Source organism: Falco biarmicus, chromosome 4 (genome assembly GCF_023638135.1).
Source record: "Falco biarmicus isolate bFalBia1 chromosome 4, bFalBia1.pri, whole genome shotgun sequence".
In the NCBI taxonomy this organism is placed as follows: domain Eukaryota; kingdom Metazoa; phylum Chordata; class Aves; order Falconiformes; family Falconidae; genus Falco; species Falco biarmicus.
Genome location: NC_079291.1, coordinates 44,390,384 through 44,409,202, shown reverse-complemented (window position 1 = coordinate 44,409,202; position 18,819 = coordinate 44,390,384). Strand labels below are relative to the sequence as shown.

At 41.4% G+C, this 18,819-nt stretch overlaps 1 protein-coding gene across 12 annotated transcripts in view; it reads left to right on the top strand.

Annotated features, from left to right (window-relative positions):
* ABI1 (abl interactor 1) overlaps positions 1–18,819 on the top strand; it is an 82,001-nt gene that overhangs the window by 21,386 nt on the left and 41,796 nt on the right. For all 12 annotated transcript variants that reach the window (XM_056334229.1, XM_056334230.1, XM_056334218.1 and 9 more), the window contains exon 2: positions 1,888–2,055. In XM_056334229.1, coding sequence (XP_056190204.1) covers positions 1,888–2,055 — 168 coding nt within the window. The remainder of the gene's footprint in view (positions 1–1,887; positions 2,056–18,819) is intronic.

The window sequence follows — 18,819 nt, the reverse complement described above, 5'->3', positions numbered from 1 at the left end:
GACTCACTAATGTGTTCTGACAGCTAGAAATGTCAATACTCTTTTTAGGTGGAAGATAGCTTTGTTTGCATTTGGAAATACTAAAAAAATTGGAGTTTTGCATGGTTTGGCCTTTGTACATGCAGTAGCTGTTTTTTTACCTTTTGGCAACAGATTGTATTAAACTGTTCTTGCTGCTTCACATTGTAGAAGGCATCTGTATGTGAATCCATTTGAAGGATGGCATTAACCAAGTGTCCTAAAAAGTGTAAAAACTGCTAGGAATGTTAATCATGATTATGAACAATTGTATGGATTTGGGGGGGAATTCACCTGTGTTTAAAAAAAGACAAATCTTTAATTAAAAGGTAGCATAGCATAGCTTGTGTTGCAGTATTTAGGTCATGCTGCAACTTTATAATGTATATGAACAGTTTGCCTTCTGATTCTCTCCTTAAAGCAAGAGCTGATTCTCTCCTTAAAGCAAGAGAGACAAGAAAGATTCCTTATTAGCTGTTGCATCTTTTCATACTTGAACTCAGGTGCAGATTTAACACTTGGGGGTGTTAAATGAAAATACTGAGGTGAAGGAATAGAGGCAGCCTTTAAGAATGAATGAGTGCATGGAAACTGGGAAGCACAGGGCTTAGTTGAATGCAAATGGAATTTCTTAGTTTCCTGACTTTATGGTTAATACTGTAACTGTTGCATACAGTGTATGTTGAGTCTTATTCAAAGAAATCAACAATAAAAATAGAAGACTAGTTGGAAGGGACTGTTAATATGAGCCTCTCCTTTTGGTTGCTGAGATCAACTGACTGTTCCACAAATAAATAAAATGAGGAAGAAACTATGCTAGCACTGAGTCATCATATACTGCAAATCCTTCCTTATGCAGTGCACCTTTCCTACAGAGGGAAGAAAGAGACTTCTGGGTAGCTGCAGTTTGCAGGCTGGGTAAACAGATGAAGTACATGGCCTCTGCTGCCAGCTCCCAAGCTGTGATACAGGGAGCACTTCAGAGTGGGGTGTGTGCATTTTCCAGATGGATTTTTCTCATCCTGCCAGTGAGAAGGGACTGATTTGGGTCGTGTGATTCAAGTCACGTAAGCAGTTGCTGATCTTGGACAGTAACCTGCCCTCTGACTAGGGAGCAAGTGCCTCAGGACAGGTTGAGGACTTCAACTTAGCAAGGTGTGATTTCAGCGGGAAAGTGATCCTTTTATTTTTGCCATTCAGGGGGAAGCTGTGCTCCTTTCTGACACATCAGAATGTATGTGTCTTCTCAGACATGATGACTTCCTCAGCTGTCAAGGAAAGTTTATTAGGCTTTTGCCTGAGGAGGGATAGTTTCACAAATACTCCCTGCATGCAGGAGCCCTCTGTGCATACCATCATGATGCACTACTTGCCCTTCTCCTGGGCCGTGGGAATAGTAACCCGCATAGCTGGAGGGTTGGCTTTGTAGGTGGCATGTGCAGTAGGGGACACGCAACTGTGGGAAAATACTTTTCTGTCTTTAATGGGCCTGAGCTGCATGACCTCATAAGAGATGGCAGAAGCTGCATTTCAGTGTTCCTGGGGAATCGGAGGCTTTTTGGGAAACGAAGGGTTGGACAGGCTTTAGAAACTCAACTGTAACACATCACAATAGTGTGTTTTCTACTGAATGACTTGGTGTTTTTGGCATATAATTCTATTATGGTTAAATATTTTTCAAATTCTTTATCTTCCTTATTGAGAATTTTTTAAATGTAGATGCAGATAGAGTACTTTGACTGCACACTCAAATGTTCTTAATTACAGATTCTTCTAAATATAGGTTGTATTTTTATGTTCTTGTCCTTTTCCCCCATACCCCACCCTTTTCCTGGACTTAAGCAAACGTCTTGTTCTCTTGCTTTACAGGCTCCAGATAAAAGGAAAGCATTAGAAGAGACCAAAGCCTACACAACCCAATCTCTAGCCAGTGTTGCTTATCAGATCAATGCACTGGCCAACAATGTATTGCAACTGCTGGACATCCAAGCCTCCCAGCTACGGAGGATGGAATCCTCCATCAACCATATCTCCCAGGTAATCTTTTTTTTTTTTTTTTTTTTCTAATAGAGGACTGACAACACTGGAGAAGGCGTTACCTTTCTCTTGTATTGAGCTGGATAGTTTATGTTGATTTCTCTGAATTCTCTGAGTAACATGATAGAAAATGGTAAGGCTTTTTTCTTTCAGTATTTATGAAAGCCACTTTGTGATGGAGCTCAGGACAGAAGTAAAACAGTTCCTTTATCAAGAAGCACTGGGATTATGTTTGTTTTAAAGCAGGAGTTAATTACTTCGGATTCCAAGAACTGAAGCTACAGTTGAGGGAGGGGTGGAGAGGATTCTCTTTCTGAAGGAAATCTAGATAAAATACCACTGCTCATATGGTACTTCTATTAGCGTTGCAACATATGCAGTAATCTCATTTGTTTTCATACCTTTGCAGGATGTAATTACATGAGCTGTGTGAGAGGGAGAGCCTCTTTCTAAGCCAAAGCAGTTGAATGAGCTGACCTGACTTGTACTGTGACTGCAGTATTGCTGGAGTTGATGTGGGGAGCACATGGAAGTAGATGACAGGAAAGAACAGGCTTGTCCCTGTCAGTGACAGCTTGTGTTCCCTTGGCTGAAGTGTCACCCTAGCTGGCTGCTGCTGAGGGGGTAGAGTTGCTGCTGCTGCCTGCCTTGTACCTGATCTGGCATTGGTCTGATTGTATGCTAACTCAGCCAAAAAATGTCTGCTGCATTTAGCCTGGAAGTGGCTTATTGCATCATCATGTGTGTCCCATACTAGTGCCAAGCAAGGAGGGAGGGACAGGATCCACTCAGTTCATTAACTCCTATGTTGCTGTTCTCAAGTGGGCTTGAGTGGGTTGTTGAGGGCCCGGTGTCCGCTCTATCATATGCTCTTATTGAAATTCAGTTGGATCTTTGGCCTTTGTCCTAGGCCTGTCTGAGACATTTCATAAACAAATCTCAGAGGATTCAACCTAAAATGTTCTACAGTGCAGCCAGTGAGTTTAAAACCTTTGTTGGTCAACTGGTACCATTAGTGGTCCACCTTAGACCAAATACTTGAATAGAAATGCGTCTTACGGTCTCTACTGTCTGTCTCCTCATAGGATCTGCTAACCTGTTTACTGTTATTTCAGAGTAATTATGGTTTCTAAAAAATCGTTGTTAAATGGCAGCACAGTGGTGCACTGAAAGCATGTCAGCAGGGTGAAGATTCCAGTGCATGTGGAGGGGCCCTCCTAGTAACAAACCTCTCAAAAAGGCTTGTCAAGTTAGTGTGTGCTAAGAACTAAACAGTGTTAAAAGCTGTATCAAGTGTTTAAAAAGTGCCTTCCACTGAAACAGGAAAGTAGGAGGAAGTACAATTGCTGTAGATAAGTTCCTTGTTCTGTCAAATGTTCAAAGATTTCTTGATGCTAGGATTATGACTACCTCTGAAGAAATGACTGGGTAAAGGACTTGAACCTACAGGTTTTCCCAAGCATTGGATGCTCTTTTGTACTGAGCACATCTTTTCTTATGTGTTTCAGAGCTGCAGTGTGTGTGTGTGAAGCGATTATTGTTAAATTCTTACTGGCCTGCTGATACGACTAACTAGCACAAAAGGTGTTAACCCTCTGTACTGTTGCCACTTGAATTGAAGGCACTATGCTGAAAGCTATTGAGTCACCTGATACATGAACTGTTTGCTAAAGACTGTGAACAATCAGTGCTTTGTAGAGCTTTTGAAGAGTGTTTAGCAAGGTCACTTGCTTGTAGCTTCTGTCCTGGTTGGTCTTTCCTGAAACTAATCCTTGCTTATAAATGAACCTCTGCAGACTAATTTTGTAGAATTAAACTGGATACAGATAATGCATGCATACCAGCTCAGCTATTTGCTTTGAATTGTTTCTGCTTAAATGCTTCAACTGCGTATCTTAAATCTGCTGTGCAGTTGCTTTGATAGACTGTCTAAATTTTCCAAGGTCTCCAGAGTGTCTTTCATTTGTATCAGTTGTGAATATTTTCATGCCACTAAAGCATGTGGATGAACGTATTCTCAGAATGGAATTTTTCATGTGAGAAGTATTGCCTAGAAATGGAGATCTGAGGATTGCCAGTCAAATACTCAATTCTGGGTTTTGCAGCGTAGAGCAAGTATCTGTGAAATAAGGCACAATTTGATAGTTTTTCTGGTTAAAATACCTTTCTTCTTTCTATGGAAGAAAATTCTGTGGTTCTTCTGACCTGCAGGTGCTTTTTGTTCCCCTACCATGTTTCAGTTCTCTGTGCATTTTCCAGAAAGACTCTAGGCCAGATGGCTGGATAGCTAATTTTGATTAGTAGCCACTCAGTATTTTTCCTAGCTATGTACCTTCTTCAATGGAAAAAGCACTCATGAAAAGTTAGGTGATGGAGCGGTGTGTTATATTCTTGTTACTGGAGCTTAATTTTACAGATGGAAAGTTTGCTTGCTTTTATAGGAAAAAATTAATTCAACTTTGATTTCTTCTTGAGGGCAGAGAGGTTTCACATGTGTAATCACACTGTGGTAAGGGAGCACTGCTCTGGGTACATGGAGGCAGTGAACAGCTCCAATGGTTTTTGCATAGCAGCCACAGCAAAAGCCTGCCCAGCTGCATCTATATTTTCTGTAGTTATATTTTCTGCTGTAATGTGTGGGTCTGGAGTGATCTGCCATGTAATTATTTACTACACCTAGTATACAGAGCTGTGCACATACAGCTAAGCTCTTTGGCTTAAATCCTTGATATTGACTTTGAGTTTTGCCAAGCTGACATGACTTTTCCAAGCTGCTCTGATGTGGTAGAGCAGAGACTTTAATTGCTCTTCTGGAGAAGTTTGCAAAGCTTTCCAGTATAAGAGATCCTACTCATCCTGTTCAGTAAGATTTGGGGGAAAAAGAGCAAGTCTATCCTTTGGACCAATTGCATGTCAAGACTTCACTAAAGGTATTAAGGTTAGCAAATGTGACGCCCATTTACAAGAAGAGCCAGAAGGAGGATCCAGGGAACTACGGGCCTGTCAGTCTCATCTTGGTGCCAGGAAAGCTTATGGAGCAGATTATCTTCAGTGCTGTTATGTGGCACATGCAGGACAACCAGGCGATCAGGCCCAGCCAGCATGAGTTTATGAAAGGCAGGTCCCGCTTGATGAACCTGATTTCCTTCTGTGACAAGGTGACACACTTAGTGGATGAGGGAAAGGCCATGAATGTTGTTTACCTGGACCTGAGACCTTAGTAAAGCCTTTGACACCATTTCCCACATCATCAATCATCCTCCTGGAGAAACTGACTGCTTATGGCTTGGGCAGGCATACTCTTCGCTGTGTAAAAAAAACTGACTGGATGGCTGGGCCTAAAGAGTTGTGAATGAAATAAATCCATCTGGTGGCCTGTCACAAGTGGTGTTCCCTAGGGCTCAGTACTGGGGCCGGTTCTGTTCAGTATCTTAATAATCTAGGATTGAGTGCACCCTCAGTAAATTTCAAGATGACACCAAGTTAGGGGGAGTGTTGATTGCTGGGGGGCAGGCAGGCTCTGCAGGGGGATCTAGACAGGCTGGATTGATGGCCAAGGCTAGTTGTAGGAGGCTCAACAAGAAGAAATGCCGGGTCCTGCACTTGGGGCACAACAACCCCATGCAGCGCTACAGGCTGGGGGCAGAGTGGCTGGAAAGCTGCTGGGCAGTGGAAGACCTGGGGGTGTTGGTTAACAGCCGGCTGAACATGAGCCAGCAGTGTGCCCAGGTGGCCAAGAAGACCAACAGCATCGTGGCTTGTATCATCTGTGGCCAGCAGGACTAGGGAGGTGATTGTCCCCCTGTACTCCATACTGGTGAGGCTGCACCGCAAACACTGTGTTCAGTTTTGGGCCCCTCACTGCAAGAAAGACATTGAGGTGCTGGAGCATGTCCAGAGGCGGGCAATGAAGCTGGTGAAGGGTCTGGAGCACAAGTCTGATGAGGAGCGGCTGAGGGAACTGGGGTGGGTTATTCTGGAAAAAAGGAGGTTCTGGGGGACCTTGCTGCTCTCTACAACTACCTGAAAGGAGGTTATAGCGAGGTGGGTGTCGGTCTCTTCTCCCAAGTAACAAGTGTTAGGATGAGAGGAAATGGCCTCGAGTTGTGCCATGGGAGGTTTAGATTGGATATTGGGAAAAAATTATGTGCTGAAAGGGTTATCCAGCATTGCAGCAGTCTGCCTGGGAAAGTGATTGAATCACCATCCCTGGAGGTATTTAAAAGACACATAGATGTGGTGTTTAGGGACATTGTTTAGTGGTGGACTTGGCAGCGTTAGGTTTACAGTTGTACTCAATGGTCTTAAGGGTCTTTTCCAGCCTAAATGATTCTGTGATTCTATATGTGCCTTTAGACTCCCTGCTATGAGCTTTTTGTTGCAGTCACTTGCATTGTGTATTCCTGTCAGTTCCTATTTGATGCTTGTTTGTTTTTATTTGCCTGGAGGATGGCCATACTTAAAAGAGAAATTTCAGGTAGGAGTTGAGCTAATTTTGATCCAAGATGTGAAAGAAGGGGCAGCCCGAGTGCTGCACTGTTGTGGTGTGCCATTTCAACTTTCCCTGTGGGACACTGGTGTGTGAAAAGGTAGTGGAGAAAAGGACTTGAACCCCATCACTGGTGACTTGTCCATCCACAAATCCTAGGCAGCAGCAGAGCAGCAGTTCTTCTATGGTATAGACATATGCTATGTTGCAGACCAAAAAGAAATTTTCTTTGAAGAAGATGGAACAGCAATAGCCAGGTGTTTTGCTTTCTTTGTAGCATATGAAGTATAAGGTGTCTGGAATAGGTAGTATTTCCTTTGTAATAATTTTAGGGAAGATGAGTGAATACATGGACTGGGCAGCAAAAGAGGAAGCTAAGGGTCAGCTTGCAATGAGAGACCTCGGAAGACAAAGGAAGGACCTTGCACATTGAGGTGGGGAAGGAATGAAGACCTCAACATTCAGCACGTGGTGTTTCTTGGTGTGCAGCATCTAAATAAACCCAGGATTTTTTCATGTACCCTGATGATGAGTTAAGCAGGACACTGTATTTATGCTCTGATTGTGCTTTATGCTTCATTACGTTTATTTCCTATGTATATTAAATGAGATTGTGATTAGCTGTTTAAATCATGGTGCTAATTTGTGCTGGTTTTGCATGGGTTCCTGAGCCAATGAGTTAATTCTTTAAAAATAAAATTAAAAAATCCTCTCATATTCCTCTCTTGATTCTGAAAATTGGTGTCTTCTAGTAGAGGAGTTAAGTTCAGCTCTTCATAGCTTGAATATTTGACAAGGGAAAACTGCTCCTCTAGAAATTTGGGACTGTGCTCTTCTGACTTTTTGTTGGTCTCCCCTCTTCCCCTCTTTCTCTTGGGAACAGGAGCTGACTTAAATGTGTACTTTAAGATAAATTTTTTGCTGCTTCACTTCCACAAACTTGCAGGTAATGAAGCTGGGACAGCCAGATTCCTCAGAGGGGAGGGAGGTTGACAGGGACACATCCTTGTTTACTGTGTCAAAACTGAAAAGTGTAACAGATCAGTGCTCATACTTATGTCAGAGCAGCTGCAGTACTGGGTGTAGCAGCTATTCCTTTTCTTTTTCCCTTGACATAAACACTTTTTAAATAGCTCAGTATTTAAATCCATGCCTCTTGAAGCATGAAGCAAGCAATAGACTCCTTTTTAAGAAAGGATGGTTTGCACCAGTAAACACTGCACCCCTTAAACATTCAGTGTTAAGATTTTCTTCTGCATCTGAAAGCTCTCCTCTAATGCAAAATAGGGACTATTACAAAACAGTGTTTTGAAAGCATAACTCTTGGCAAGAAAAAAGTGCATCTTTTGTCACCATTAAAAGTTAGAAGGTTTTACAACTATTAAAAAACCCCAACCAAACAAAAAAACCACAAACCCCTGAACTGGTTTAGAATAATCTTGCTTGTTACCATCCATATCTAGTTCACTGCATGTGTAATTCAAATACCGTATGCAAACAGGCGGCCAGATGCCTTCTGTTTCTATGGTATGCTTGTCTAGGTGAAATCAGAGGCAATAATGAAACACACAGATGTTGTCTTTTCTTGTAGGACTTCTGAAACTTACAGCTGTAGGGTATGTTGAATCACACACACCACCCCGATTCCCAAATACTAAGGTGTTTTCCATTGGGCGAGTGATCAGTGAGGGCTGATGTGGATTAGGTTTCAGTGAAGATCTTCTGGGGGCTTGAAGGGGTGAGCTCTTAAGTAGTAGCAAGTTGAGAACAAAGTAACCAGTGTTTGATGGCAGGGAAGAAGAGCGCAAGAGCTGTTAGGTGCTCAGCAGACCTCTGATGTTTGAAGATTCATAAGGCAGTGGAGGTATAGTGGGAACACTCGAGGTCTCAGTTTGTGGGAAGGAGCCTTCTCTCAGACTGTGTGTGTGTCTGCCCTTCACATTAATCTAATACTGCATTCAGGGATTGTGGTATATGATCACAACACAGTTCAAATTCATGTTTGCAAGCCAAGAAGCAGGAAGGGGTTAGAAAATGTGACTAATCATCTGCTGATGAGCGTGGATGCTCATGCCTAGGAACAAGCAATTATGTAAAGTACTTTTAGTACACTTATGAATGGGAGCAAAAGACCTGTCCAGATCCTTTTACTGATGACTCTCCTTCCAAAGGATATCTGTTCAGCTACTTTTACCCTGAAATTGCCTCTTTAAAAAGAGGAGGATGCTTAAAACTCTGGTGGTCTCTGATACGAAGAACACATGGGCTGGACAAAGGGACTGTTAACTGGAAAGAAAATTAGCCAGAACTAATAAGTGGTTGATGGCTGTGAACAAGCAGGATTAATACTGAAGGCCAGACTGTTCAGGACATAAACTGTGTCCTCAGCAAATCTGGGGATAACTCTTAGGAAAGGTCATTCACATGCTGAATGGCAGCGCTTCAGTGCAGAGGAACCTTGAGAAACTTGAGGACTGAGCCAGCAAAAACCTTGGGGAAACTGGTCAAGGTGAAAGGCCCTATACCTGAGGTGGAATAACTCCCTGCCTTTGTATGTGCGGGGAGGTGACTGAGTAGCCATCCTGCTGAAAAGGAGCTAGCGTGCTGGTGGATGCTGTGCTGAAAGTAAGCTGACAACACGAGGCCATCTGAATAAGTGAGACCATGTGGCAGGGACATGTTGGGTAGAGTGTGGCTGGCAGATGAAGGGCCGTGATTATCATCTGCTCTGCAGTGATGAGGCTTCACCTGGAGCACTGTGTCCCTTTGTTTTGCATTACCTCTTGCCTTGTTCAAGAGTGATTCAGGGAAACTGGGAGGTAGTCTAGCAGAGAGGGATGCCGAGATGATTGGGAACATGGAGCATGCATGCAGCCTACAAGGAGAGGTTGAAGGAGTTGTGCTTGTTTAGTCTGACAAAGAAGAAGCAGAGCAGTGGCATAACAGCAGCCTACAAATACTTAAGCCTGACGCTGTCATCTTTGCAGTTAGTCTTTTGGTAGTGACAGTGTAATGTTGAACAATTACCACAAGTTGAAGCTCGGCAGGTTAGTACATGGAGTTGGGAAAATTCTTTTTATTTTGGAGTGTGGTGCAGTGCTGGTACAGGTTACCCTCTGGTGTGACCCTTCTTAGTGTTAAACAGCAGTAGCTAGCTGCATATATCCTAAGAGCTGGCTTTATATATCTTGCAAGGTACATCATAAGCTATAGGAACTAAATGGTGCAGGGGGAGACAATGACTAAGTTGGGGGGAAACTGCCACTCCCAGTGTAGAAATGCTTGTAAGATCCACTTCCATACAAACTTTCCTTTCTGTATGTCCAAAAGCATGTGAAGAGACCAAATGTTTCTGCAGGAACTAAAGCATCATCTAATGTTATAGACATCAGAGAGATAATGTCTTCTCTCTGGTTCTCTTGGACTGCCCCTTGCTTGTCAGCAGACACAAATATTCTAAATATAGTGAAGAAACTTGCACCTTTTGTTTAGATTAACCTTGCCTTGGGTGATGTTCCCTCTCCTAATAAAGTGCTGACAGTTATCTCTGCGGCCTTTGCTTCACATCCTGTTCTTCCTGTACTCTCTGTGACAAGAGGCCAAGGCTCCAAGAAGTTAAATCGTACTTGCTCTGGTTATCTGTCTGCTAGTGAAAATTGTTAGTAACTCCGTGCGTATCAGCTTCTACATGATACATATAAGTTGTTCAGAATGTAGTATAATGTGTAAGGGTTGCCTTGTCAGCTGTTCTGTTGAGAAATTCCCTGCATGACCACAAATGAATATGTGTAGGATCTGTCTGTAATTCCTGTACAGCTCAGCTGATGCAGTCAGATAAAACCCCAAACACAACAAACGAAAAAAAATCAAGACAGAACAAAAAACCCCTATGATGCTTAGTTATGTACACCTATGAGAGAGCAACTGCAACTGTCAGCCTTTCTGTGATGGGGAAGGGCAGTTGCTTAGGGTGGAGAAGAAGAAACTGAGAAGAAACTTTTGTTCCCCTTTTTTTTTTTTTTTTTTTTTTTTGTAAATGCAGGTTTGAGTGTGTGTTTGGGGAAGCTACTAACTTTAATAACCACTGACTGTAATGAATTTCTTCATAATGCAGATTCCCGTTGCACAGTCTGGTAGAAGGGCAGTCTGAATGCATAGTTTTCCATGTGTTTTAGACCATTAAAACCTCCTTTCTGCTGAATGGGTGTTTGGCTGTAAGCTTTAGATACCTCATTAAATACTAAATTAAGAGGCCTGATGCAGCCTCTTGTTTTCTGAAATCAAAGCCAAAAATCCCAGGACTGTGAACATTACTCTGAAAGGCCTTTTTGATAACTTTGTGCAACAAAGGAGTCAAGGGGTTTGTGCAATCTTCCTTTTTTAATGAAAACCTTTCATATCTGGAAGATACATCACATAAATGTGTTACTAACCTGCTGTAAAATCACATATTGGACTTTTCAAGGAGTCTTTATTTTTCCTTCAGATGCATCTGATTAGATTGTTGCATGAAACTAATTTTCATTCTATTTCAAGTCTCAGTAAACCAGCAGTCTTCACATGGGAATAGCTTCTGGTTTATGTTGAATTAGTTTTCTTATCTCTGTCAATGTTTTAGTGGCGTAAGGGGAAGGCAAAAAGGAAATGCCCTGTATGAGGTATAGTTACAAGAACGTTGTGTCTAATACAGCAGCAGGTAACCAGCTACCAAAGCATTGTCAGTCGCTGTATCTGTGCCATCTAAGGCAGCTATTTGGGATGTTGGTTTTCATGGCAGCTGGGTAGTGTTATGCCTGAGCTACCTGTGTTTGGGGTGGAGGGGAAGAACAAGTACAAGAAGCTTGCTGTGTGAATCTTGGTTGTACTGCATCACTGAAGCTTCCCCCTTCATCATCTGCCTCTCAAGTGCATGAATGTGTGCTGCTGGGTGCTTGTGGCTGGACAACTTGTGCTGTTCAGAAGGGAATTGCTTAGTGCTTTCTGCTGGCAGGTTTTATTGAGGAGCATGTAAGTGCTTAGTTAATGTTGATTTGCAAATGGAAAACCAAGAAATGATTCACATTAATTTTATAAGCCAGCAGTAACATTTTGCCACTCGTTATACCGCTGCTAGCTTGACTTTATTCTCTTTATTAGCAGCCTTTTGGGACCCATTGGTATCTGTTCTGCATGTCTTGTAAAAGCCCCCTTACAGGTTGTATATATGTAGTGAACAAACTATTTTATTAGTTCATGGGAGATACATGAATGACTTGTTAGCTGCTCTTCTAAAGCTGGGACAACTTCTGTTGTTTTGTTGTAACTTTGAAAAAGAGTATTTGAAGTGTGGAAATCTGCCCAAATGTGTTAATTTTATCAAATACTCGCCATGCGGCTGCTGTGCCCCTGTGTGCGTCCCCTGTCCAACATCATCTGGGACAGTATGACCTCCACATCACCAGGGCAGTCGCAGAACACAAAAGGGAAAGTTTACCTTTACTGTAATAGAAAAAAGTGTGTGTGAAATTGTATGAATTTATATACTTTATGGCTAAACTCCTAAATAGAAATAGATTGCCATGAGTATTTCTTTTTTTCAAGAACTACTTATTCCACTGAAGAATATTGTTGATTCTTAACTGACTGTGCTGCTAGTGCCATCATGGAAAGGGCATTGTGGTGATAGTGGAAGGCAAATTGTAGATTTCATTAAAAGCTGTACTATATGTAGGGTTTTCCTTTTTTGAGAAAAATTAGAATATGTTTTGGACTAGCACAGTTCGAATGACAGCTAGTGGAGCCATGATTCCCTTTTTCAGTCATTCCCATTTGGAATGCTGGCTGTGCATGTAAATTAACCACCATAAAAGTATGTCAGCCTCTTCCTCAATTTCAAAACATAGATTACTAAGGTGGTCATTTTCCTTTCTAATGTTGGTTCCTGGTTTCAGCAAACAGTTATATTATTAATACTTTTGCCTATTATATCTTATGGGCATGAAAATGTAAGTAGTACATGACCACAGAATCACAGATCTTTTATTTTGCTTGCTTCCTCTTTGAGAATCTGCTGAATAGCTATGACTTTTTCATGGATGTATCCTTGTATGAATGTTAATGTGCAGTAGTTTTGTAGCTTCACCTGTTCACGCCTGAAAGCGCTTGTTTTTTCCCCTTACATGTTGTTCTGGGGCAGTTATTTTCAATGGATCCATCAGTACAATTCAGTGTGGTGTCACACAGGGATTGAAGCATAGGTTTCTGTTTCTCTTAACTGGCTTCTCTGTTCCTTGCATGCAAGAGAAAAATAATGTCTTGTCAATCTGATCTTGTTGTGCTGTCTCAAATTCCTGTATGTGGCAAAACCAGGAGCAATAAGGGTGAGATTAAAAACTCAGGCTTCTATACGAAGTGAGAACAAGTATGGTGGGGACCTTTTGAGTTAAGAGGGATCATGATGGAAATAATAAATGTATCATTGCTTCAGGAAAGGTCAGCTGGGCCATCTTTTGAAAATATAAAAACAAGGCAATATAAAATGACTGAAAGGCTTGATTTAATCATAGGAAATTCTGCTTTCTTGTTGAACTTGGTGTCTTATGGGATTGTTTTTTCTTCTTCTTAAGTTGTGTTGTTGAACTGTGTTCAAAACTAGGCTGTATAAGGTTGCAGGATAAGCTTTCAAACCACAAATCAACCTTTATCTGACTGGAAAGGAGATAAACGTCGTCTTTGGGAAGCTGATCCTTCTTTGTCCATTTATAGGATTTTCTTACGTGTGTTAAGTCTAGTATTGGGCAAGATGCAGCAATAGGCCAGATGTAGTACAGGACTAGAGATGAATTGGTACTGTGGATAAGGCTTGTCTCCTAAACTAGGCTGGAAAAAGTGTTACTGAAGTTTTTGCTCTCTAATAGTTGATAGGTAGTGTATGGTAAACTAATAATATGCCAGCTCATGTGGACTAGCAAATTGCATGTTCTTCTTAATTACAAGACATTCAAGTACTTTTTAAACCTGGATGTTTTTTAAAAAATAAACTTAGCTTGAAATTATGCGGTTGATCTGCATGTGTGCCTTGGCAGATGAAATACAGCATTTGAGAGCGAATGAACAGTAGAAATATTGTTATTCCAGTGCTCCAACTGAGGGCACTTTCTGCTTGCTGTGGTGATGAGCAAGACACTGAAGTAACTGAGGACAGTCTCCATTTGGGAGGTGAAACCTGTAAGTCATACCAGAAATATGCCATTTTCATGTAATTATGGGTCATTAAGGTAAAGCAAGAACTCCAGTCAAACAGCCTGAAACAAATTTGACTCTGAGCTATCTAATCTCCTGCCTGTGTCACTGTGTTTGGGGTTAGTTTCCTCATACACCCTAAGTCTCATAGTAAGAGACAGCACTGACAGGGTTATAAGCCTGTAAGCTGATAGGAGCTAGACCATCTTCAAAATAAAGCTAGCTTTATTTTATTTGCTCCCTGCACACCGAGGATGGTCTGCTCATCACTTATTTATCACTGTTTTAGTATTCTCCTAAATTGATGTATAATTAAGCATATCTGTTTCTGTGCTGTGTGACTTGTGTTCATGTGACCTTTAGACACGTCTGTTAGTGCCTTATTTTGACGGTAGCATGACAGCTGACCACAGAAGTGCTTGTCCTTCATTTATTACAGTTTTGAAGCATCCCTAATGTAGTGGTAAGCTACTCTGGCATCTGGATGATAGAACTGGAGAAGAGAACTTCTTGGGGGCGTTCATGGTCTTGGTTAAAAGAATGTGGTTTTCCCTTTTCTTAGTACAGGCTGTGGCCTATTAACAAATAATGAAGCTTCAGGAAGTGGGGGATGGTTTCCGTAAGCTTGCACTGAGAGAACTTCAAGTTCAATCACTTGGGATTTTACTACTTTAAGCATTCCTCCCACAGTGCAGTGTGCCTCTTGGCTGGCAGAGAGAATATCGAGCTTCAGTCCTAGTTGGCTTGCTTCTTACTTCTAGACCTCCAGACCTGGGAGCAAAAGGAGCTTAGTGGGACCACAAGTCCAAGTTATTTGCATCTGTTTTTCAGCTCGTCTTTATGAAACTTTATTTCCCTGGGCTGCATTAAATGTATAGTCCTTCAGTCAATGCAGAAACTCTTCAGAGATGCTCTCTACTAGAGCTGGCTGAATTGCTTGGAATAAATGTATCTAATGCATTTATTCTTTTGGAAATTACTTGAAAGACTTTTCAAAGACAGTTTTCCATGTGAAATATTTGCCTGAAATAAGATTGAGAGAACACTGCTGACTGGTCATTATTAGGTAATGACAGGTCACCTAGTTTGATAGTTGTTTAAAAGCATCATATAAACAGTAGAAACAGAATAAAGAAAATGTGGTGTGGATTTTTCCAAATGAGTTTTTAGAAAGCAAAAGTTCTGCAAATAATTGTGACTCAAGCAAACATCCTGGAAAAACAGATTGTAAGCAGTCTGCAGATCTTACTGGAATAAAGATACTTTTCCTGTTACTCTTCCCCTCCGGCCCGTCTGCCTAGGTTTCTCTGTGGTGGTAGTTCTTAAAATAAATGCATAGTTGTTGTTTATGTTAACTATATGTTTCTGAGAGTAAACACTGTTAGTAGTGCTGAATGGATATATACGACTTAAATCCAAAAAGTACATTGACCTCATTTAGGAAAACCGAGCTTTACTGAAGCAATGGGGAGGAGGCAGGCCACGGAAGTTTGCACAGCTGTCTTTGTAGTCCAATTAATTGTGTCCTGATGTACCCCTTTACCTCTCAGGGAAATTCTTCACTCCTCACCAACACCTCCCTCCCTGATTAAGGTAACTGTAGCAGTATATTGATTCCAGCCACTTCCAGTGCAGTTTGGTTTCTTGCAGAAGTTTGGTAGCTCTTCAGTGTGTGTTTAGCTGTCCAGTTTTGCACAGGTCAGTGGCCAGTCCTGCATGAGTCCATGGTGGGTGGTACTGTGGAGCTTTAAGGCCTCCTCTTGAAATGCTGCGGTGCAGTTCAAAGGCTTCTAACCCACCAATGCTTGGAGCACCTTTACCAGGGCACCAGCATACTTTCCTCAGTTAACTTTAAACAATTCAGTGGTCAATACTTGTGTAGTGTGTGTGTCATAACTTCCCCCTAAAGTGACATGAAGAGATGGCCAGTCTCTTTTTTTTTTAAATTTTTTTTTCCCTGCCATTCTCTTGTACCAGGTGGTGTTTTGTTCTTTGCCTCCCCTGCATCCCCCAAATTGTGGGCTCAGTTATCTTGGAGACAAGATCTTGAACACTGCAGACTTCTGGGTGCTTCTTTCTACAGGCTTCTTTCTGTGTGTCATCCCCAATGGCTGACGCTTCTCTTCTCCCCAAGTATTTGCCATCAAGATTAATCGTTATGCTAATAACTGCACGGTGGTAATGTCTGATTTCTGAACGCACGATCAGTCTGACTAATGAATTTACTGTAACAGTAGTGGGATAATGCATTCAGCAGTAGGGATATATCAATGTGCTCCTCTCTGTGCCTGTGCAAAATCTCTCTTTGAGACTTGTGCTGCTTTTCAGCCTGCCATCAGGCTGCAGCATTTGTGTTCAGGTGCACTTGTGCAGGGTGAAGCCAAGAACTCGCTGCTGTGTGTGTGTCCAAGTCTGAGAGTTGATTCTGGAGGAGGGGTTGACTGGTGGCATGGTTTCTTCTTGGGCCAGGGTCTTTGCCAGAGTACCCAGTCTTAGTCTGGAAAAGTTTTTGCTGGGGAAGGTTGTGGCTCAGAATGGGGTAAGGGCTGCTAGGGCTGTTGAGGCCATGTGGATGCTCCCAGCAGATACAACTGCAGTGTTTCATATCAGTCATAGCCAAGAGTAGGAGGCTAAGGGGTATCCATTTACAGAAACAATGTGCAACTTCCTGTTCTAGTTGTCTGTGGAAGTTAAAATGGCAATGGAGAAACAGAGCAGCCTTAGCAGTTCCATCTCTGCCCTGTCTCTTCCTCCCACCCCATTAAACTGGTAAATATCATACGTGTTTGTGATTTAGTTGTCTGTGTTCTGCTTTTGCTTAATATATTCCAAATTACAAGAAGTCTGTATGACTCAGTCCAAAATAGTAACACAGTCTTAGGAAACATGTGTGGGAATTTTTGTTACCTCTCCTTTTTTGCTAGAATATCTTAATAGGCTTCCATCTACAATGCTGTTGAAACTGAGATTTTGGAATAAGTTTGAGCTGAATGAAGTTCATGACGCTTCTAAGCTTGTCCTCTGTTGGTGTATCTTCAGGAGGGAGAGCTGGTTACTGAGGGGGTTTGAGAAAGGGGAGACTGGGTCAGAGAGCTGAATTGTCTTGTTCTGTATTTGTCTTTGAAAACAGAAGTGAGGAGCTTGTCAGATCCTAGTTGTTTTGATATTAAAGTGACATGGAAGAGCTTTTTGCTGCAATAATATGCTGAAGGTAGTAGTATGGGTAGTAAGTTAACTGCAGAGTTGAACAAGTATATGAAAACTTGTAAGTGGAATTTATAGTGGCTAAGGGTTGTTCCTGCCATCTAATTTTACTGGTAAAGAGTCACTGGCAATGGGGATGAAGTAAAAACTTGCCGCTGCTGGTTATGCTCCCATTGGAGTAGCACCTCATAATGTTGCAACAAAGTTGTTTGCCATAGAGTTGCTTACTTCGTACAAAACTTTGAAAACATCCAGAACTTTCATAGTTCTCTTCTGGAGAAAATGCAGTCTTCAGCCTTTGAACATTTAGGAAACAAGAGAAGGGAAAAAGAAATTATGTGTGTAATAAGCCGTGTTCGTGGCAGAAAAGCAAGTGGGTTTGTGGTATAGATAACGTGGCCTTTAGCCTTATGATGGCTGCTTGATTAATACGTGTGTGAGTTACTCTTGGTGCAGTGCTGGCCCAACTGAAAACCAGATTTCCCACTAGCTTATATCACTGCTGTCAAATGCGATACGATCAAAGAGGTTACGTGAAAAGTAACATAAGTGGAAAGTAACATATGTCACACATTTGCTTGGATGACTTGTAATCAAAACTATGTTGGCTGGTGGCTAAAGGATACTGAGGATCATTTCCATATCTGTTGTCCCTGTTTTATGTCTTAGGGAAACCTGCCACAGGACTGTCAATCTTAGATACATCATAAGCCCAGAATTCGCATGAAGAGGGATGCTTGGGAGAGGAATTTCTGTGTATGTGTGGCTTTTGCTTGCCCTTTTTTTGTTGGTTTTGGGTTGTTTGGGTTTTTTTGTTTTAAGAAAAGCATGTGCCTGAAAATATTCCAGAAAACTTTCAAGTAAGTACCTGTGACAAATCAGAATAGGTTTTATGTGGGAGTTTTGTTATGGTTTAGCGTAATGATTACTTTGACATATGCAATAAATCCACTAGCCTAACCGTATAACATAGCCTTTATTGTTAGAAACTATTTGATTTTTGCTATTAGAATTGATAAACTAAAGCACAAAAGAGGTGATAAATTAAGACTAAGACTGTTACCTCGCTTCTGCTGGTGTGTTCCTGTTCCCCCCTGCAATTTGAAATGCCAAGTTACAACTAAACGTGAGGGGTTTGGCTTTGGTGTTTGGTGAGGGGGATTTTTGGTTGTGCGGGGTTTTTTTCCTTTTTTTTTTTATTTTTTATTTTTCTGTTCAGGAATGAGCATTATGGCTTGTCGTTATTCCAGCTTTATCAGTTCCTTACCTCAGACAAACTTTGAGAAAGTTCAAACTTCTTCTGTTGAGTTTATTTTTTTATAGGCTTTTTTTAGATGATTTCCTTTTCAGCCACCTGCAGTGCTCTTTGCAATTGCACATGTTCATCTCCTATGAAGTTGCTTTTTTTGGCACCCAAAATGCTTTTCGTTCAAACATACAATTTTGTTCTACTCCCATGGTGGTTCTTTAGTGAGTCCAAACTACTGAAGAAGCTGTTTTATTTTTCCTTTCTGTCCTTGTGCTTTCCTTCGGTCACGAATATATTTAGATTTCTGTGTTTTGTTTAATTCTAGGCAAGTGCATTGCATCCAGTAAGGAAAAGAGGGACTCGTTCAGCCACTTTAAAGTGCTGAAACTCTCATGTGGGAGCTTGCATAAGCATATTTTATTTCTTCTGTTTTTTTCTTTTTAATGAGCCTACTCGTGCATGCATGTCTTGAGGAATACTCAGCAAAAAAGAAATTTAAAATAAATAAAATCTAATTTCAGGTACTGAAATACACACGCATACAGTTGGGATTTTGACTTTGCATAAGCAAAAGCATTTATCTGCTTTTTGTGTTTTTTAA